Source organism: Oncorhynchus clarkii, chromosome 6 (assembly GCF_045791955.1).
Source record: "Oncorhynchus clarkii lewisi isolate Uvic-CL-2024 chromosome 6, UVic_Ocla_1.0, whole genome shotgun sequence".
Taxonomy (NCBI): domain Eukaryota; kingdom Metazoa; phylum Chordata; class Actinopteri; order Salmoniformes; family Salmonidae; genus Oncorhynchus; species Oncorhynchus clarkii.
Window position 1 is genome coordinate 66,518,456 of NC_092152.1, and position 23,434 is coordinate 66,541,889.

At 40.8% G+C, this 23,434-nt stretch overlaps 1 protein-coding gene across 1 annotated transcript in view; it reads left to right on the forward strand.

The window, feature by feature from the left end:
- Positions 1–4,815: 4,815 nt before the first annotated feature.
- LOC139411473 (disintegrin and metalloproteinase domain-containing protein 10-like) overlaps positions 4,816–23,434 on the forward strand; it is a 116,116-nt gene continuing 97,497 nt past the window's right edge. Inside the window, exon 1 of the mRNA XM_071157895.1 lies at positions 4,816–5,002. Within this exon, the coding sequence (XP_071013996.1) occupies positions 4,939–5,002 (64 nt within the window). The 5' untranslated portion in view covers positions 4,816–4,938. The remainder of the gene's footprint in view (positions 5,003–23,434) is intronic.

Sequence of the window (23,434 nt, forward strand, 5' to 3'; positions counted from 1 at the left end):
TCAGTCAAGGATATTCATATTGTAACACAATTTGTTGCACATGCTTGCAAACACTGTCAAGACTCAACATATGAAAGAACATAGTGATGGGTCGTTCGCGAACGAGTCGGCTGTTGTAGGTGAACGTTGGGAGCACGCTCGCACATCAGAAGAGCCGAATCTATTTATAAAAATATACAAAAAAAAGAAGTTATGAATAATCAAAAGATTTAAATGAATATAATTAACTAATTCAAAGAACGAAAATATAAATAAAATAATATAGGCCTAAATTCTCAAGAGCACACACATTCGTTATGTCTGCTCAGACTAACAGCCTCACCTGTTGTTCCTGTCAATCAGACACGCAGTGTCAACCAATGAACCAAAGATGCGCGAGGGAGGGCCGAGCCAACTCACTCACAGTCACACACTTAGAAGCCGAGGAGAGAGAGTAAGGAAGGACAGCTGTAAAAACAACAGCTGGAAAATGAGTCGGAAGCACAGTAGCATTTGAATGCATTTTAATAATGTAGACAATGTTAGAGCACAGTGTAGAATTTGCCAAAACAAAATCTCATATAAAGTTGGTTCTACGCACAACCCACACCGGCATATGCGAACTGTGCACCCAACTGTGAAGCTAGCTGTAGAGGAGCTTCAAGAAACTAGCGGGCCTGCTAGTGATAGTGGTGGAGCCAACACCTCCACACGTGGAGATGTATCCACTCAGTCAAGTAGGCCTACTCCATGACACACAGCAACGCAGTCTTCTATGAACCAGTTTATGCCAATGTCTGTAGCAAAACAAGGCCACATTTATATTGCATTGGCTAAAATGATTGCCACCGATTTCCAGACATTTTTGATTGTGGAGGACAGAGGTTTTAGAAATTATAGCAAAAGTCTAAATCGAATGTATACAATTCCAAGCCGGAAAACCCTTTCAAAATCACTTATTCCACAACTTTACGAGAGCACACAGGCGTCAGTGCGGGAAAGAGTCCAAAAAGCTACTGCTGTTTGCCTTACCACTGACTGCTGGACATCAAGGGTAACCACTTCTTACATGTCGGTTACATGTCACTTAATTGAAGATTTTTCAATGTCTAGCTGTCTTCTGGACTGCTTTGAGTTCAGCGACAGACACACCTCAGAGAACTGTTGAGAGGAACTGAGGAACTGTTTAGAGTGGCCAGGGAATGGCAAGTATATGGAAAAGTGATATGTTGTGTTAGCGACAATGCAGCTAACATAACCAAAGCCATGAAAATGTTTAAATGTACCCATCATCCATGTCTTGCCCACACAATCAACCTGATTGTAAGAGATGCTCTGAAGGTGACGGACAAAGTGTGGACAAAGTGAAAGCATCTGTGGAATACCTCCACTGGAGCACAGTAGGTACTGAAAAACTAAAGTTTACACAAAGCCAGATGGGATTACCTGAGCTGAGGCCTAAACAAGACTGCACAACAAGGTGGAATTCAACATTTTATATGTTGAAGCGGTTTCTTGAGTCAAAGGATGCCATCATCTCTAACCTGGCCATTGTCAGGGTAGAGATGTGCACCTGTTGATGCTCTGACCCAAGAGGAATGGGAGGTGGTGGAGGCAGTGTGCAGAGTCCTGGAACCCTTTGGCAGGTCACTGTGGAGATCAGTGGAGAGAGGTACAGTAAGCAGTTATTACTACATCATTATTTAATCCAGTATTATATATGTATATGAGCAGTAGATGAGAATGTAGTATCAGTAGACAAAACATGAACCTGAACTAATAAGTTACTGTTCTCTCTTTTCAGCTATGTGACAGCCTGAAAAATTATACTCCTGTGTAAGGGTCTGCAGCGAATCACAGCCAGCCGCTAGAGAGAAGCAAATGTAACCACAGGACATGTGACAGTGTTGATGGACACCCTACGTTCATCAATGGACAGAAAGTTCCACAGAATGGAATATAATCACGTGCTATCAGAAACCACTGCACTTCACCCCAGGTTTAAGAAGTTAGCTTTCAGTGATGCCAGAGCGATTGATGAGGTTCTTCAAAGAATAACCTCAGCAGCAGGGAGGGACAGCCCCAGCAGTCAGCTGGCTCAGGCATCAGGGCAACAGGAATAAGAGGGATCAGATGGAGCAGAAGCACCAGCAGTAGTACCACAAACGTCTGCTGTTTGGATGTTGTTTGACGAAAGAGCAACTGGGGATGCAGCACGAAGGAATCCCTCAGCAGATGCCATTTTATAAATTTTTATTTCACCTTTATTTAACCAGGTAGGCCAGTTGAGAACAAGTTCTCATTTACAACTGCGACCTGGCCAAGATAAAGCAAAGCAGTGCGACAAAAACAACATCACAAAGTTACACATAAACAAACGTACAGTCAATAACACAATAGAAAAATCTATGTACAGAGTGTGCAAATGTAGAAGAGTAGGGAGGTGTCACGCCCTGGCCATAAAGAGGCTTTTATTCTCTATTTTGGTTAGGCCAGGGTGTGACTAGGGTGGGCATTCTAGTTTCTTTATTTCTATGTTCTCTATTTCTTTGTGTTTGGCCGGGTGTGGTTCTCAATCAGAGGCAGCTGTCTATCGTTGTCTCTGATTGAGAACCATACTTAGGTAGTTCTTTTTCCATCTGTCTTTGTGGGAAGTTGACTTGGTTTAGGGCACATAGCGTTTGAGGATCGTGGTTTGTGGTTGTAGTGTTATTTGTTTTGTTCTGCGTCATTTTGATTAATAAACGAAAATGTATGCTCACCACGCTGCACCTTGGTCCTCTCCTTTCAACAGCCATGACAGGAGGTAAGGCAATAAATAGGCCATAGAGGTGAAATAATTATAATTTAGCATTAACACTGGAGTGATCGATGTGCAGATGATGACGTGCAAGTAGAGATACTGGGGTGCAAAAGAGCAAGCGGATCAGTAACAATATGGGGATGAGGTAGTTGGGTGTGCTATTTACAGATTGGCTGTGTACAGGTACAGTGATCGGTAAGCTGCTCTGACAGCTGATGCTTAAAGTTGGAGAAGAAGGCTTCAGTGATTTTTGCAATTCATTCCAGTCATTGGCAGCAGAGAACTGGAAGGAAAGGCGCAAAAGGAATGCGATAACGGAGGTCCGATCCTATTTGGAGGAGACCCTCCAAAGATCTGCAGATCCTCTGAGCTGGTGGAAGAACAAGGCCTCTGTCTACCCACGGCTTACTGAAGTCATGACAGGGAGACTCTGCATAGCAGCCACATCCGTTCCCTCCTTTCTAAATGCAAATCTCTCAAAAGCAAAATATGGTCAGCATTGCTGTCTGCTGCTGGTTATAACATGGCAATAAAGAAGAGAGAAAAGAGGGTCCAGTTTAATGTTTTAAGTGGGATGCTGCAGTTGCACATTGTTATTTATTTTTCTTTGATATGGTGCAATAGTCTATGTTCAGATTATATTTGTTTTGAATTGTTACATTTATATGCACTTTGTTTATATATATATATATATTGAAATGTTACATGGGTGCTGCATCATTCATGCGAATGACATTTACTGTTGCCTTGTTAATTTATTTTCATTTTTATATGAATAGAATTCTAATGGCTGAAGTAATACCTTCACAAAATGTGTGTGCGTGCGTGCACAGGGAAGGAAGAGGTGCGTAGGTCTTCATCACCTTGTATCTGGTAGCAGCAGCAGACTGACAAGTTGAGGTTTCCAGTTCAGTCAGTGTAGTGGCTTTTTTTTAGCCACACAGTGGCAGAAGCTACACAGTGAAAAGATCAACGCTGTATGTCTGATGTACAGTATGTCTATGGGAAATAAGAGACGCATTTTTTTGCAGTCAATAGTTGGTGTTACAAGGAGTGCGTTTTCGCTAACCCTTTCCTAACCATATCCTTAATCTAATTATTCTAACCTGCTACGTTAATTCTCCTAACCTGCTGTGTAAATTCTCCTAACCTGTTATAAAACAGTCACCTCTGGTTGTAGATGTATGGAAGTGGCTGTTTTTAGAGAATCTCAATAAAGACGATCAGCGCAGAGGCAAATGCAGAGAACAAGCAAGGGCAGGTGTAGGTAGCCAGGACATGTTATGCAGGCACATTCAACAAAGTCACATTGAATTCAACACAGCTGTCTCTGAGCAGTGCCAATGCATGTGAGGCCACACACCTCTATCGATTTTTCCTTGAATTTTTAAAAATGTTTCCCCCCAATTCATATATACATTGACATTTCACGGTGGGATCTACTGTAGGGATGTACTGTATTCAATACTGAAATCATATTCCATTAAATCAGGGTACAGGGATATTTTTAAAACTCTGTCCAAGACAAATGCATTATTGTCAATACATGATATTGTATTATACAAAGCCATGAGTGCATGGAAATCCGTTCCATCTTATATAACGCAAGTGAACAGCAAACCTGGTTTCAAAAAACAAAGCTACACCTCACAGCACAACGCCTCTCCCCCACGTGACATACTTGTTGCTTGAATGTACTAACATGTATGTGCAACTGATAGCTGCACACACACAAAACATGTTAATGTTTTTAAATGTATGCAAATTGTCAAGTATTTTGTCTGTAATGTATCTTTCGTTATATGTCGAAAGACTAGCTGTCGCCATTGGCGTTGTCTAATGGGATACTAATAAATAAATAAAATTAATGTGTAGGCTAACTTGATATTGAAAAGTGGTTTGGCTTGTCGCTGTTGAATTTATTATACTTTAATTGTTTTCAACAAATATAAGCGGCCCTATCAAATAAAAGTAAACAGGTTTTGTTGCGCTAGTGAGGTAGGAGGGACTAGTACTTGCCTGCGCTTGACGTCAGGCGGTTGGAGACAAGCGGTGAAAGGCGGTTGTGAAGGTACTGCCATAAACAGAGCGCAGACTGCGCCTTTAAGAAGTGCAAATCGAAACAGTAAAGCATTCGCGGTGTCAATGTACTAACAATGAATTTAATCGATATGGTCTTGATTCAATTCTTGCTGTTTAATGGCATATGGACCATTAAAGGTAAGTTTGGGCATTCTGATTCATACAGAAAGAAAAGTGTTTCATCGCTAGCTAGCTCGCTAATCGGATTGAGGAAATGGTAGCAAGCGAGCTAGGCTAGCAGCGTTAACGTTACCTAGCTGGGAGGGGTCCAGCTCCTGTTTTTTATTTTTTACATTTATGGTTCCGCTAGGACTATATCGAGAGAGCCTACGAAAGGTCCACCGAAGTGAAATAAGAATGTAACGGTGATGGATAATTTTCTTAAGACATTCTCAACTACATAGAATGTAATGTTTACTAAAAGTTATATAGTATCAACATACTAGTCCTCATCACTGCAGTTTCAGTCACGCACTATTAGTTCTGAGAGTCTAGTAATGTTACAGTGGTTCCCAAACGTGAAATGGGTTACCCTGAGACAGTGATCTTATCAAACAAATTAAGAACTTTTTTTGTCTTCAACTTGGTTTAGAATACAACTTGTTTGTGTCGACTAAGACCTCTTACGCTATTAGAATGTACTTTCATAGTTCTGGGCATCCGGTAGGACCTAAAATTGAGTAAATATGAACACACAGCATTCACTAACGTTGGGGGGTATACTTTTTCCAAATGGGGTCCTCTGTATATTCTAGTGTCAATTTAGGGTCTTGTGCAGAAAACGTTTGGGAACCCCTGGTCTAGTAGCAAGTTCATTTGTATAGATGTTTGCTGGCAAAGTGATTACATGCTAATGTACAGAATTTTCTAGCTATTTCGACAGAAATGAAACGGCTAATCACACATTGTGACACTGTAAATTACAATTGTCATTCTCATGATATGCCCACTCGCTGACTTTTTTCTTTTTGTATTTTACACAGCTTAGCTAGATCTCTCTGGCTCTGATGCAAACATGACTTGATTTATATGGTAGGCTACATGTAGTTAGTGATCTGTATTTTCATCATTCTAATCTGATTTGAATTCATTCAACACTCAGACCTCCTGAAAACATGACACATATAGACAGGATGTCCCCTGTGATGTAGTAGTGTGCATTAGAATAGACTTTTACTGACCCATGTAGGCTATTTCATAAACATGGCATCAAATGTTTGACTTAATTATTCTTCGCCCTGTTAAGGTCCCACTCCATCTGGGTCTGACTTCCGCTGAGTTGACTATACACCTCATCTGTCTGACATCGAATGCATTTTTCATTTCTTTCACCTGTTTGCCATGGGATAAAAGACATATATGCCGGGTCTGTTTTTTTTTAACCTGCTCTGATGGTCTGTTTTTTTTGTGTGTGTGAACACAAAGTGAGTCATTGATCTGCCTGAAGCTGCTGTGGGCCTTGTGTTCCCCTGAGCATTGAGCTCCCCTGCAACTCCTAACTGGTGTCTTGTTTGTTTGTTCAACGATGGAAACAGAAACATTCCACTGCAGATTAAGTGTTTCAGAGATGGCAAGGGCTTCTTAAATTATCAGGACTTGGATTTCATTTGCTCCTCATAAATTGTTATTGTGTTGTTAAATCCCCATATTGAAATTACTAGTGCATAATTTATCATCCTAATTAATTATTTTGTTTGATTCCACTTGAACTCTCATTAGCTGATAAAGTAGAATGAACCATGTTTCATGCCTCTCCTCGGTGAGCTAATATTCCCACTCATTTGCATTAATCATGGGTGTTTGTTGACTTATGTTATTCATGATGGCCAAGTTTGAACCTTTCATTTTCCTATTTGTCTTTTAGTACAGTAATGACTCCAATCCATACAAGGGACTGGGACATACGCTCAAATTCTAATACTGTAAAAGTACATCCTTCCTCCCTGTCTTCAACTGTCCTTATGGTGATGACTCTTCTCATGTGGTTTGATTCGTGAATCAACTCAATGTTACGCCAAATAGGTTTTACCTACCCTACCGTGTCTGATCACGGTTCATTTGAAGGGTGTAAAGAATAATGCTTTAAACCATGCCTTTAGCATTGAATTGGTTCACCCAATGTAATGTTGGGTCAGATAGTAATTTTGATGTCAGGGCTGTCAGACTAATGGCAGAACTAAACAGAGCAGCAGCAGAGCTCTGTGTGAGGCACATGTTCCCTGGTGCGTCCTTAAGAGTTTTTGCTGCCAACTGAGAGTGTGAATGGAGAGGATGCCACCTAGAGTCTGTGATGGTTCACCATGATGTTTGCTTTCTGTGGAAAAGAGGATATAACCCAGACCCAGCACTGCCTTCTGTGACTGGAAATCAAATGTTTACTGAGGAAACAGTTCTCTAAGAGGACCATGACAATGTTCTTTCATAAACTAAGATGATAAGTCCGCCAATGTCCACTCCAAACGCAATTTTAAAAGCACAGATTTGTGTTCAAAGGGAGAGTTTGGGATTAACTTGGTCACCACTATAGCAATTAATGTCCTCTAGGCTTAGGCTATATGCTCAGAGCCTCCGATCATTGTACACTGAGTGTACAAAACATTAGGAACACCCTCCTAATATTGAGTTGCATGGACTCTAAGGTGTTGAAAGCATTCCACAGGGATGCTTCCCACAGTTATCAAGTTGACTGGAAGGCCTTTGGGTGGTGGACCATTCTTGATACACACGGGAAACGGTTGAGGATGAAAAACCCTTGACACATTCAAACCGGTGTGCCTGCACCTACTGCCATACCCTGCTCAAAGGCACTTAAATCCCTCTGAGTGGTACACAATCCTCCTCCCCTTCATCTACACTGATTGAAGAGGATTTAACAAGTGACATCAATAAGGGATCATAGCATTCACCAAGATTCACCTGGTCATTCTATGTCATGTAAAGAGCAGGTGTTCCTAATGTTTTGTACACTGTGTATAATCTTATACATTTTACTGGAAAGGCAAATTATGTTATCTATAATTCAATGCCAGATGCCACACGCAAATTAATAATGAATGCGAGATGTCCTAAAACCATAGGCTTGATTCATTACTTACTTACTTTATTGTCCCCATGGGGAAATTTTGTTGCAGTGTCATGTACACATTTAAATCATGGGTGGATATTAATGATTTGTTAGGGTTTGTGGTAACAGATTCTTCCCTTTTGACTCAAATATGTTTCCAGGGTTGGAAATGAATTATTCATAGAGGGAAAGCAGGAGATCTGGCTAATCTGTTCTTGTTGAGAGAATTTTTTTTAGCTGGTACTGATCCAAAAGCCATAATTTCTAAGGAGGAAGTAGAGTAGGCAACCATGTTAATTGACTAGGAACATCCCTATGTTCCAACGGATCATATTCTTTTCACTTGTTGAGATGCAGTCTTTTCACTAGCGCTGTGGCACTACACACACCGGCTTCATTATCTCCCATTCTGCTGTTTCACACAGACATTATATGGGGCGTGTGACTTCCCCTGACATTTGAATGTATTGGACAGCATTTGCCAAGAGAAGATAAGATGTCAGCAAGACTCCGAGAGAGACTGCCGAAAGGCCTTGCTTGTATATGGAGAATAAGTGTTTGAGCCATCAGGCGTTGCACTGAGTCCTGTGCTTTGGTAATGCACAGTGGCTTGTTAGGGAGGCATAGCAAAGCCTTTCAGAATGTGGGGTTGTGGGAAAAATATGTAATCCTGGATTATATTTCCCCTCACATGTCCAAAGAACTTCAATGAGTTTCCACAATTGACATTGTTATACACTGCTCAAAAAAATAAAGGGAACACTAAAATAACACATCCTAGATCTGAATGAATGAAATATACCTATTAAATACTTTTTTCTTTACATAGTTGAATGTGCTGACAACAAAATCACACACAAATTATCAATGGAAATCAAATTTATCAACCCATGGAGGTCTAGATTTGGAGTCACTCAAAATTAAAGTGGAAAACCACACTACAGGCGGATCCAACTTTGATGTAATGTCCTTAAAACAAGTCAAAATGAGGCTCAGCAGTGTGTGTGGCCTCCATGTGCCTGTATGACCTCCCTACAACGCCTGGGCATGCTCCTGATGAGGTGGCAGATGGTCTCCTGAGGGATCTCCTCCCAGACCTGGACTAAAGCATCCGCCAACTCCTGGACAGTCTGTGGTGCAACGTGGCGTTGGTGGATGGAGCGAGACATTCAGCTGATGTACGAAGGGCTATATAAATAAATTTGATTTGATTTGACATGATGTCCCAAATGTACTCAATTGGATTCAGGTCTTGGGAACGGGTGGGCCAGTCCATAGCATCAATGCCTTCCTCTTGCAGGAACTGCTGACACACTCCAGCCACATGAGGTCTAGCATTGTCTTTCATTAGGAGGAACCCAGGGCCAACCGCACCAGCATATGGTCTCACAAGGGGTCTGAGGATCTCATCTTGGTACCTAATGGCAGTCAGGCTACCTCTGGCGAGCACATGGAGGGCTGTGCGGCCCCCCAAAGAAATGCCACCCCACACCATGACTGACCCACCGCCAAACCGGTCATGCTGGAGGATGTTGCAGGCAGCAGAACGTTCTCCATGGCGTCTCCAGACTGTCACGTCTGTCACATGTGCACAGTGTGAACCTGCTTTCATCTGTGAAGAGCACAGGGCACCAGTGGCGAATTTGCCACTCTTGGTGTTCTCTGGCGAATGCCAAGCGTCCTGCACGGTGTTGGGCTGTAAGCACAACCCCCACCTGTGGACGTCGGGCCCTCATTACCACCCTCATTTCTGACCGTTTGAGCAGACACATGCACATTTGTGGCCTGCTGGAGGTCATTTTGCAGGGCTCTGGCAGTGCTCCTCCTTGCACAAAGGCGGAGGTAGCGGTCCTGCTGCTGGGTTGTTGCCCTCCTAAGGCCTCCTCCACGTCTCCTGATGTACTGGCCTGTCTCCTGGTAGCGCCGCCATGCTCTGGACACTACGCTGACAGACACAGCAAACCTTCTTGCCACAGCTCGCATTGATGTGCCATCCTGGATGAGCTGCACTTCCTGAGCCACTTGTGTGGGTTGTAGACTCCGTCTCATGCTACCACTAGAGTGAAAGCACCGCCAGCATTCAAAAGTGACCAAAACATCAGCCAAGAAGCATAGGAACTGAGAAGTGGTCTGTGGTCACCACCTGCAGAACCACTCCTTTATTGGGGGTGTCTTGCTAATTGCCTATAATTTCCACCTGTTGTCTATTCCATTTGCACAACAGCATGTGCAATTTATTGTCAATCAGTGTTGCTTCCTAAGTGGACAGTTTGATTTCACAGAAGTGTGATTGACTTGGAGTTACATTGTTGTTTAAGTGTTCCTTTTATTTTTTTGAGCAGTGTATAAACACTTAATATTGTATTTTGTTAGTTTGAAGCATGCAGAGCAGCATTCTAGTATATTCACACTCACAAAGGCAAATATTGACCATATTCAAGATATGCAATGTCAGTGTCAGAAATACACAGGGTCAGAGGGGCTTTGTGCCCCAAGTTTTTCCCTATTTGCCCCTGAAAGCTCTTGACAGAGAAGGCTGCCCAATCTTTTCCAAAACAAGTCAACAGGGGCAAAATATGCCTAATTTTGGATCTTGTTTTCTCCATTGGTATCACACTTCATACAGTATGTGTCCACAAAGGATTGTCCTTGACTCATCCAATCAGATAAAGTGCACTCTGCTGGCAGCTCTCTCTTTCCCCCCCAGCACTCCCCCATCTCACCCTCTTTGTCAACATTCTTATTTTCCGTGCATTTTCCAAGTTTGTGAAAATGCTAGTGTTCTTGTCTGGTGTATTGTCAACCAAGGTCAGAGATTGCTTAATTGGATTCCCCCTGTTCAAGGGCATCCTTTCCATGTTTCCGGTGTAGCCTAATGTTCAGGCTATAAACAAATAGGCCCCATGTACGAAATTCAGGGAAGTTTGTCTAGTGGTGACGTAGTATTGATACTAGATGTCGGCCGATTTAATCGGTATGGCCGATTTTTAATTAGGGCCGATTTTCAAGTTTTCATAACAATAGGATATTGGAATTTTTGGGCACCGATTTCCGATTATTAAAATATATATATATATATATATATATATATATATATATATATATATATATATATATATATTATACCTTTTTATTTAACTAGGCAAGTCAGTTAAGAACACATTCTTATTTTCAATGACTGCCTAGGAACTGTGGGTTAACTTCCTTGTTCAGGGGCAGAACGACAGATTTTCACCTTGTCAGCTCAGGGGTTTCAATCTTGCAACCGCTCAGTTAACTAGTCCAACGCTCTAACCATTGCACTCCACGAGTAGCCTGCCTGTTACACGAATGCAGTAAAAGCCAAGGTAAATTGCTAGCTAACATTAAACTTATCTTATAAAAAAACAATCAATCATAATCACTAGTTATAACTACTAATCCAATTTAGCAGGCAATATTAACCAGGTTCATTCTTGCGTTCATTGCACACAGAGTTAGGGTATATGCAACAGTTTGGGCTGCCTGGCTCATTGCGAACGAATTTGCTAGAATTTTACGTAATTATGACATACATTGAAGGTTGTGCAATGTAACAAGGATATGTAGACTTAGGGATGCCACCTGTTAGATAAAATACCGAACGGTTCCGTATTTCACTGAAATAATAAACGTTTTGTTTTTGAAATGATAGTTTCCGGATTCGATCATATTAATTACCAGAGGCTCGTATTTCTGTGTGTTATTATGTTATAATTAATGGGATGGAAGCTATACTGTTACACTGGCAATACTATAGTGCCTATAAGAACATCCAATAGTCCAATGTATATGAAATACAAATGGTATAGAGAGAAATAGTCCTATAAATACTAAATTAACTACAACCTAAAACCTCTTACCTTGGAATATTGAAGTCTCATGTTTAAAAGGAACCACCAACTTTCATATGTTCTCTCTGAGCAAGGAACTTAAACGTTAGCTTTTTTACATGTCACATATTTTACATGGCACACATTTTTACATGGCACATATTACTTTCTTCTCCACTTTGTTTTTGCATTATTTAAACCAAATTGAACATGTTTCATTATTTATTTGAGGCTAAATTGATTTTATTGATGTTTTATATTAAGTGTTAATTCAGTATTGTTGTAATTGTCATTATTACAGATAAAAAAATTGGCCGATTTAATCGGTATTGGCTTTTTTGGACCTCCAATAATCGGTATCGGTATCGACGCTGAAAAATCATAATCGGTCGACCTCTAATTGATACCCAAGGCAATACATTTCTTCACCTTAGGAGGAAATGTGACAATCGTTTTTTTTGCTTCTCTAATTTAAGTCTCTGAATACGCCATGATTAAACCACAGCTGCATTTAATCATACTCTTACTGTAGTGCGTGTAGGGTTGGAACTTTCAATTAAGACACTCCCGCCCTCAGCTGGTTGTAGTGTGTGTGTGTGTGTGTGTGTGTGTGGTGCTACAGTAGTGTAAACACCGTTACATGATGGGCAGAGCTGTTTCCGTTTTGTTCCTTCCCATGGTGAGCAGACAGAGTAGGGTGTGCATCACCAACCTGCACTGTAAGATTAATGGGTCATGACAGGAAATGGGTGCTTTGCTGTGTGTGTGTGTTTGAAAGGTTGAAAAACACAGAAATCAAAATGTATTGGTCACATACACTCGCAATAACATCTGCTAACCATGTGTATCGACATGCTTATGCTTCTAGATCTGACAGCGCAGCAGTGTCTAACAGGTAATATCTAACAAATTCCACAACAACCTAATACACACAATCTAGTAAAGGAATGGGATGAGAATATATAAAATAGATATGTATATCATTATGTTAGGAGACTATAACAGTGTTAAGTACCTCAATGCACCGGAAAGGTAATCACTCTACAAACTATCATCACCGTGCCCTTAAAGAAGTCACAAATATTTTGGACACATTAGAAATAGCGGATATTTGGAGACTAAAAAACCCCGACCTAGTGAGATACATGGAGATTTAATCAAGCTAGTCGTCTTGACTACTTTCTTGTCTCTTTCTCTCTTGCTTCAAAGGTTAAAAATGTTTTAATAAGAGACAGAATGCGATCGGATCATCATCTAATTGGCATTCACATAACTCCTATAGATTTTCCTCGTGGGCGGGGATATTGGAAATGTAATCAAAGTATACTGGAGGACAACTTATTTTTAACTAAGACAAAATAATTTAACTGAATTTTTCCAGTATAATATAGGTTCAGCAAATCCCCTTATTGTTTGGGATACTTTTTTAAATGTACAGTGGGGTAAAAAAGTATTTAGTCAGCCACCAATTGTGCAAGTTCTCCCACTTAAAAAGATGAGGCCTGTAATTTTCATCATAGGTACACTTCAACTATGACAGACAAAATAAAAATAATTTAAAAAATCCAGAAAATCACATTGTAGGATTTTTAATGAATTTATTTGCAAATTATGGTGGAAAATAAGTATTTGGTCAATAACAAAAGTTTATCTCAATACTTTGTCATTGCCAACAAAGGGTATATAACAGAGGTCAAATGTTTTCCGTAAGTCTTCACAAGGTTTTCACACACTTGCTGGTATTTTGGCCCATTCCTCCATGCAGATCTCCTCTAGAGCAGTGATGTTTTGGGGCTGTTGCTGGGCAACACGGTCTTTCAACTCCCTCCAAAGATTTTCTATGGGGTTGAGATCTGGAGACTGGCTAGGCCACTCCAGGACCTTGAAATGCTTCTTACGAAGCCACTCCTTTGTTGCCCGGGCGGTGTGTTTGGGATCATTGTCATGCTGAAAGACCCAGCCACGTTTCATCTTCAATGCCCTTGCTGATGGAAGGAGGTTTTCACTCAATCTCACGATACATGGCCCCATTCATTCTTTCCTTTACACGGATCAGTCGTCCTGGTCCCTTTGCAGAAAAACAGCCCCAAAACATGATGTTTCCACCCCCATGCTTCACAGTAGGAATGGTGTTCTTTGGATGCAACTCAGCATTCTTTGTCCACCAAACACGACGAGTTGAGTTTTTACCAAAAAGTTATATTTTGGTTTCATCTGACCATATGACATTCTCCCAATCTTCTTCTGGATCATCCAAACGCTCTCTAGCAAACTTCAGACGGGCCTGGACATGTACTGGCTTAAGCAGGGGGACACGTCTGGCACTGCAGGATTGGAGTCCCTGGCGGCGTAGTGTGTTACTGATGGTAGTCTTTGTTACTTTGGTCCCAGCTCTCTGCAGGTCATTCACTAGGTCCCCCCGTGTGGTTCTGGGATTTTTGCTCACCGTTCTTGTGATCATTTTGACCCCACGGGGTGAGATCTTGCGTGGAGCCCCAGATCGAGGGAGATTATCAGTGGTCTTGTATGTCTTCCAATTGCTCCCACAGTTGATTTCTTCAAACCAAGCTGCTTACCTATTGCAGATTCAGTCTTCCCAGCCTGGTGCAGGTCTACAATTTTGTTTCTGGTGTCCTTTGACAGCTCTTTGGTCTTGGCCATAGTTGGAGTGTGACTGTTTGAGGTTGTGGACAGGTGTCTTTTATACTGATAACAAGTTCAAACAGGTGCCATTAATACAGGTAATGAGTGGAGGACAGAGGAGCCTCTTGAAGAAGTTGTTACAGGTCTGTGAGAGCCAGAAATCTTGCTTGTTTGTAGGTGACCAAATACTTATTTTCCACCATAATTTGCAAATAAATTCATTAAAAATCCTACAATGTGATTTTCTGGAAATGTTTTCTCATTTTGTCTGTCATAGTTGAAGTGTACCTATGATGAAAATTACAGGCCTCTCATCTTTTTAAGTGGGAGAACTTGCACAATTGGTGGCTGATTAAATACTTTTTGCCCCACTGTACCTTCAGAGATCATTCAATTCAATATTCATCAATAATAAAAAGGAAGTTTCTGGCTAAAGAGACAAGACTAACAAGGGAAATCCATGAACTAATAGTACAGGTAGATCGCAATAAAAACAATACTACAGAGATACAAAACAAGTTAGAGGAAAAAGAACTTGAACTTATTCAAGAACGATCTAATGTAATCTATGACAAAATGAAGGAAACTGGATGAATATGGAGAAAAATGCACAAAATCCTTCCTGAATCTCCAATACAGGAATGCTAACAAAGGTCATTTGCAGAAACCCGTTACTGAAGACGGAGTCATCTATGATTCTCCAAATTTATATTTTAAAAAGAGAAAGCTAATTATTTTAGGCAGATGTTCTTTTCTCCGTCTCATCCTCTCCCACTGAATGAAAATTACGGTAAGGAATTCTTTCCAAATCATATAAAAATGGAAAATTAACAAATGTACAGAATGACAAATTACAGAGGAATAACTTTTTGAGGCCAATAAATCCTTCAGTCTGGAAAACCCCCAGGGCTTGATAGGATACCGGTGGAGGTATGTCAAGCCTTTTTTGATTGTTTTAACTACTCCTATAGAAATGGTAGTCTGTCAGGTACTCAGCAGGAAGGTCTGATTTCTCTCTTATTAAAATAAGACCCAGATGTCAAATATAAAGACCCTGTCTATATAAAAAAAAAACTGGAAGCGCCTTACACTTCAATGTTGTGACGCAAAAATACGAGCGAAATGCATAACACTCAGAATTAAAAGGGTTTTACCAGGTATTGTTCATCCTGATCAGACAGGTTGTTTACTTGGACGATACATTGAAGATAATATATGACCACTACTAGAAATAATAGAACATCATAAAACCAGGCCTGGTATTTATAGTGGATTTTGAAAAGGCATTTGATAAAGTAAGACTGGATTTTTTATTTTATTTATAAATGCCTGTTTTTTTTCAGTTTTGGTAAATCTCTTTTTATAAAATGGGTAAAAAATTATGTATTGAAACTCCAGGTGTAAAATAGTAAATAATGGCTACTTCTCAGAGTTTTGAATTGTCAAGAGGAGTGAAACAAGGTTGTCCTCTGTCACCATATCTATTCGTTATGGCCATCGAAATGCTAGCTATTCAAATCAGATACAATAGCATTAGAGGATTAGAAATCCAAGGCTTAAAAAGGTTTCCATGTATGCTGATGACTCAAGTTTTATATTAAGTCTGCAATCTAGATCCCTGCAATGTCTCATTGAAGATCTAGATAGGTTATGGTCCAGAGAGTACAGAAAAGCTAATTATGATAAGTGAACAATATTACGTATTTTACAGTACCCTGCAGTTTACCTATAAAATAGGCTGATGGTGAAGTAGACATACTTGGTATTCATATCACAAAATATATAAATAAGCTCTCCACAATGAATTTCAATAGAAAACGTATAAAAATAGACAAGCTCCTGAAAACACAGAGAGGTAAATATCTATCTATTTATGGAAATATTGCCCTGATTTAACTCCTTAATCATATCTCAGCTTACTCACTTACTTATGTCGCTGCCTACTCCTGATTTTGTTTTTCAAATCATATGAGCAAAAAATATCTTGCTTTATCTGGGATGCTAAACCAGACAAAATAAAACGTGTCTATCTATATAATGAATATGATATAATGAATATGAATTGGGTGGGTTGAGATGATTAAATATAGAAGCACTAAACCTCCCTCTAAAAGCTTCACTTATTCAAAAGTTTTAGTTGAATCCTAAATGGTCCTCAAGTAGATTATCATCCATTGTTTTAAAATGGCCTTTTTGCCTTTGCAGATTGCCATGTCTCATTTTTGATAACTGAAAATGATACTTTTTTCAAAGTGTCTCTCTTCAAACAAGCATTGCAGAGCTGGCTACAATTTCAATTTCACCCCCTGAAATATTATGGCTGAACTCAAATGTGCTGGTTGATTAAAAATACCTGTATTTATGGGAAAGATGTTTGAAAAGGGTATTTTTGTTATGAGAATTTCATTATCAATATTCATAAACTTCAATAATCTACTCATTCTGCAACCCAGAGTTTGTAAGATTCTGGTTGAATGAAACAGACGAGAGTCCCAGCTTACAATAGTCAAAATGTTTATTCACGAGGGTACTCTGAAGTCCATTATACAAAGACATCCATTTTATACCATGCTCCTTAATTACGCACATACTTTCACACCAACAGTAGATATCCTACGCACATACATACACACAAACAGTAGGTGAGTTGTATCCTTCTCCATAGTTCTCATCACTTTGTATCACTACCCAGCCGACAGTTCCATACCCCCGAGATTAGGGAAACCTTGAGAAGTACTCCCTGTCCTATCATAAGTTTCTCAGAGTTCTAGCCAGGTCAGTTCAAACACAGTTTAATTGTTCTGTGTTTTCCTAGGCACACACATTTATCTCCCTCCCAGTCCAACCTAGTTGGACTTATGTTTAATACTTTAATTATTCCTTATACATGCTACATAACTATAATCCGTAATGGTTAAGTTTCAGGGTAGAATTATTGAATCATTATCTCTAAACATATAAATTATGCATCGCGGAAGTTAGAATAGCAATGATCCAATGTTTTACCAGCCCTGGTTGCGCAATCGATATGCTGATACAATTTAGGGAGTCTTGTTTTCAGATTAGCCTTGTTAAAATCCCCAGCTACAATGAATGCAGCCTCAGGATATGTGGATTCCAGTTTGCAAAGAGTCAAATAAAGTTCGTTCAGAGCCATCTGTGTCTGCTTGGGGGGGAATATATACGGCTGTGATTATAATCGAAGAGAATTCCCTTGGTAGATAATGCGGTCGACATTTGATTGTGAGGAATTCTAAATCAGGTGAACAGAAGGACTTGAGTTCCTGTATGTTGTTGTGACCACACCACGTCTCGTTAACCATAAAGCATACGCCCCCGCCCCTCTTCTTACCAGAAAGATGTTTGTTTCTGTCGGCGCGATGCGTGGAGAAACCAGCTGGCTGCACCGACTCCGATAGCATCTCTCGAGTGAGCCATGTTTCCGTGAAGCAAAGAACGTTACAGTCTCTGATGTCCCTCTGGAATGCTACCCTTGCTCGGATTTCATCAACCTTGTTGTCAAGAGACTGGACATTGGCGAGAAGTATGCTAGGGAGTGGTGCGCGATGTGCCCGTCTCCGGAGTCTGACCAGAAGACCGCTTCATTTCCCTCTTTTACGAAGTCGTTTTTTGGGGTCGCCAGCTGGGATCCATTCCGTTGTCCTGGGTGAAAGGCAGAACACAGGATCTGCTTCGCGAAAGTCATATTCTTGGTCGTACTGATAGTGAGTTGACGCTGCTCTTCTCGACTGTATGTAATGAAACCTAAGATGACCTGGGGTACCAATGTAAGTAATAACACGTTAAAAAACTACAGTTTCCTAGGAACGCGAAGCGAGGCGGCCATCTCTGTCGGCGCCGGACTAATACTCAAAGTAAAAGTATTTATCTTCATCTCGCAATCTGTGGATAGGTTGGTATGTGGAAACGAAGAAAAGTGGGAGTGTTGTTGCTGTGCGGGAGATAGAATGATGGTCAAAATAAAACATACTTTTTATTATGTTTGAAAGACACTGAGGGGCAGTGTTTTTACAACTAATGCCGGTTTGCCTGAGGCTGATGCCGTGCAGGTACACATGCATATACACACACTCGCATTCAAATAAACTCATACACGAACACACACATACATGTAATAGTGCCAGACATGCACACAAACATATACAGTTGGTATTGCTGTTATGATTTTAGTTATTTATTTGCATTGTTTGCTGTTTTCTGTCTTTTTCTTTTATTTAGTTCATTCTCTTGGTTGCTGGTGCATTGGGGGGTTCTGGGGGAATGGAATTAATTGTATTTTTTATTTTTCTTCTTTGGGGGTGGACTATGGGAGGGGTCTCGAGTGGTTGAGGGACAGCTATTGGGGAGCTGTGGGGGGATCTTGGAGGGTTTGGGTTCACGTTTTTTGGCCTGGTGGTAGATCTGTCAATGTGCCTTTGACCAGGGCATTGTCCCTGGATGCTTCTGTGTGTCGCTCTGAATGGGAGTCTGTTGGATGACTGGTATGATGTAGTTGTTGAGGGCCTTCACTGCAAGTATATTGTATGTTTCGGATATTCAATAAAATTAAAATTTTAAAGTGTAAAATATATGGATGAGAAGTGACAGAGTGGCTATGATGCAATAGATAGTAAAGAATAGATGGTGAAGGATACATATGAGATGAGTAATGCAAAATATGTAAACATTCTTAGTGGCATTATTAAAGTGACTACTGTTCCATTTTTTTAAAAGTGGCCAATGATGTCAAGTCTGTAGGTAGGCAGCCGCCTCTCTGCTAGTGGTGGCTGTTTTTAACAATCTGATGGCCTTGAGATGGAAGCTTCTCTCTGTCCCAGCTCTGATGCACCTGTACTGAGCTCGCCTTCTGGATGGAAGCGGGGTGAACAGGTAGTGGCTCGGGTGGTTGTTCTTGATGATCTTTTTGTTACCTTCCTGTGACATTGGGTGTTGTAGGTGTCCTGGAGGTCAGGTAGTTTGCCCCCGATGATGCGTTGTGCAGACCGCACCACCCTTTGGATAGCCCTGTGTTTGTGGGCGGTGCAGTTGCCGCACCAGGCGGTGATGTACCCGGCAGGATCTTATGGGAGGGAGTAAAGAGAAGAAAAAAAAGACCTTTCGACGTAATATCACTGCTATTGTAATGTCATAGGTTTCCTGGTTGACAGTATTGTGGACCTCAGCAATATGGATGCTGAATGGTTTTTGTGTCTAGGCATTTGTATTAATTTTAGAAACAGGCATATTTGTTCTCTCTAGTACAATTTTTAGGCGTCTTGCTTTAATATGTACTAATCCAGGTATTCCCAAACTGGGGTACTTACGCGCAATGTCAGGGGTACGCCAAATAAAAATGTTTCACATTTAAATAACACTTTTTTTTATTTTTATAAAATAATAATATTCTTCACATTTTCAAACAGTTCATTTAGAAAGGCCCACGTCCATATAGTCACATACCAGCTCTACTCTCTACCTGTTGCTTCCACGAGCACATCCAATGCTAACATCAGTAATTCTACATTTGTTGTTAGCCCAGCAAGCATTGACACTGACAGTTGTGAATCTGATGCAGCCGAAGAGCTACTGCCCCCTTACCTGGGAAAGCACCGAACAACAGACAGGGACATTGGACCATCGAAAGAGGTGCAAATATGATGAGAACCACATTGATTGGGAGTAGTGCCTTTCCTCAGCCACAGTGTGTTGTGTTATATGTGCAGAAGTACTATCTCACAACTCAGATGAAACCTTCACTCATGCGCAGACATTGGCATGTTTTGTTTCTAAATTTGAAAAATAAGCCACTGGAGTTTGAGTGAGAATTAGGATGACTTTCGAGTAGTAAGACATGTATAAAAGCAACAGATACCATTTAATTAGAAGCGTCTTATATGGTGAGCTACTGAGTGGCTAGGATAGGCAAGCCCCATACTATTGTGGAGGACTTAATTCTTCCTGCTGCCACGGATATGGCTGGGGGAAAAGGCAAAAAAAACACAGACAATGCTTCATCAAACAACACTGTTTCACAATGCATCAGTGACATGGCAGGAGATGTTTTGCAACAACTACTGCTTCGCATACAAGCTAGTGAATTCTATGCGTTACAACTGGATGAGTCAACAGACCTGGCACAGCTCCTGCTATATGTCCGTTACGTTTGTGGGGGTCAATTAAGAAAGACATCCTCTTCTGCAAACCACTGGAAACCGGGACAACAGGAGAATATATTTTTAAAGTACTGGACAGCTTTGTGACATCAAATGGATTTTGGTGGTCAAGATGTATTGGTATCTGTACTGATGGCGCAAAAGCATGATAGGGAGACATAGTGGAGCAGTAACGCGCATGCAAACAGATGCTCCCGACGCCACTTGGGTACACTGCAGCATCCACGGTGAGGCTCTTGCTGCCAAGGGAATGCCTGACAGCTTGAAAGACGTTTTGGACACTACAGTGAAAATGGTTAACTTGTGTTAAATCAAGGCCCCTGAACTCTCGTGTATTTTCTGCACTATGCAATGATATGGGCAGCGACCATGTAACACTTTGACAACATACAGAAGTGCGCTGGTTATCAAGGGGCTAAGTATTGACACGTTTTTTTGAATTGATAGACGAGCTTAAAGATTTCTATACTGACCATAATTTTCACTTGTCTGACCGCTTGCATGATGACGTTTCTCACACGACTGGCCTATCTGGAGGATGTTTTTTCTCGCCTGAATGATCTGAATCTAGGATTACAGGGACTCTCCGCAACTATATTCAATGTGCGGACAAAATTGAGGGTATGATTAAGAAGTTGGAGCTCTTCTCTGTCTACATTAACAAGGACAACACACAGGTCTTTCCATCACTGTATGGTTATTTTTTTTGTGTGCAAATTAATTCAAGTTTACGGACAATGTCAAAGGTGATATAGCGAAGCACCTGAGGGAGTTGGGTGCGCAATTTACGCAGGTACTTTCCCGAAACAGATGACAAACAACTGGATTCGTTATCCCTTTCCATGCCCTGCCTCCAGTCCACTTACAATATCTGAACAAGAGAGCCTCATCAAAATTGCAACAAGCGGTTCTGGGAAAATTGAAATTATTCTGCCAGATTATCCTGCCTTGGCAAATCGCAATGTTAAGACACTGATGCCCTTTGCAAACACGTACCTATGTGAGAGTGGATTCTCAGCCCTAACTAGCATGAAAACCAAATACAGGCACAGACTCTATGTGGAAAATGATTTAAGACTGAGACTCTCTCCAATACAACCCAACATTAGAGTTACGTGCATCCTTTCAAGCACACCCTTCTCATTAACCTGTGGTGAGTTGTTCACAATTTTCGATGAACAAATAAGGTTTTATATGTAAGATGGTTAAATAAAGAGCAAAATCATTGATTATTGTTATTTGAGCTCTTTGTCACTTCCCATGAGCCAGGTTGTGACGAAAAACTTTGTGCATGCATGGCAGGCTTATAATGATGGCAAAAAACAATATTTTTGAATGCGCTGACCCTGGTGCTAGAAGGGGTACGCAGCTGGAGGTTGAATGTTTGATGGGCTAGGGGACTATAAAACTTTGGGAACCACTGTACTAGTCACATTAGACCTAGGCCCTCAGAAGACGGCATCAAGCAACAATTCAGGAAACTGAAACATGTAGCCAAGCTTAAATATTGGTGATGTTTTACTGACAGGGACCTACCTACCTACCAGTCATTGCTTATCAGACTCACCACATTGGTTTGTTGACGCACCGTTTCCTCTGTTGCTTTCTTTTGCGGATAAACTGTGACATGGTTGGCTAGTTTGTTCATTCTGAGACTTGTTACATGGTGCCTAACATTTGTGTTTCTATAATGACTGTGTTCTTACATTCCCTGTCAGTTTGTTTTTCTGGCATTTTTCAGTGCATGGTTTATCTACCACTAGTGTTTTGACTTGCCAATCAGTTTCCTGAAAGACAACAGTAAACTAACATTGACCTGAAAATGGTTCCTGCGTTTAAATCGTGTTCCTGTGTCAAATCACTTTTCCTTTCACAGCGATATCTCTTTCAGCTGGGAGCTGTAAGCAGCATCACATTCAGTTCTGACTTCATTATCAGTAGGCTCTATGCTTGTTAAAACACAACTACTAACTTGCCCTGCCTCTTGTTTCTTTGCTCTCTGCATCATATTCAAGTGGATGTTGAGCAGTAAGACAAGAATTTAGAAATCCACTCAAAACCGCAATGTTTTTAGGTGTGTGGGTGTGTGTGTGTGTGTGTGTGTGCGCCTAGCCTAGCCTAGCCTAGCCTAGCCATACTTTTGTGCTGAACCCTCGGCACCTAGAAACATGCCTTCACATCACAATAACCTTTGGCCTCTGACGTGACTTTCCACAGTAGGCTAACCTAGAATTATGTGCAGACATTGTGCTGTGTGAGCCATAATAGCTGCTTCATAATTATTTTAGCATCACATGAGCAATGGACCCCACACCCTGTACAGTAATTCAGATTAACCTCTTCTAAACATGCATGGAATGAGGAGGAACATTGTACCTATCTACTAATGATGGGGGAAAAATACATAGTTACAATTAGTGATGCACGAATATGACATTTTTGACCGACACCGATATCCAATATTTCCTTTGCCAAAAGTGACCTTTTAAGTATTCTAGTATAGTTAAAACACACACGAACGCAGCGGTCTAAGGCACTGCATCTCAGTGCAAGAGGTGTCACTACAGTCCCTGGTTCGAATCCAGGCTCTATCACATCCGACCGTGATTAGGAGTCCCATAGGGCGGCGCACAATTGGCCTGGGGTAGGCCGTCATTGTAAATAAGAATTTGTTCTTAACTGACTTGCCTACATAAATAAAGGTTACAAACACAAACACACACTGAGCAAAACATTATTTTGTTGGCATTTATGCATGTCCCCGTTACCAGTAAAACATAATCTAAAACTATTTCTTTCACTTACTTCCCGTGCTGTTTCGTTGTTAATTTCTTCAGTT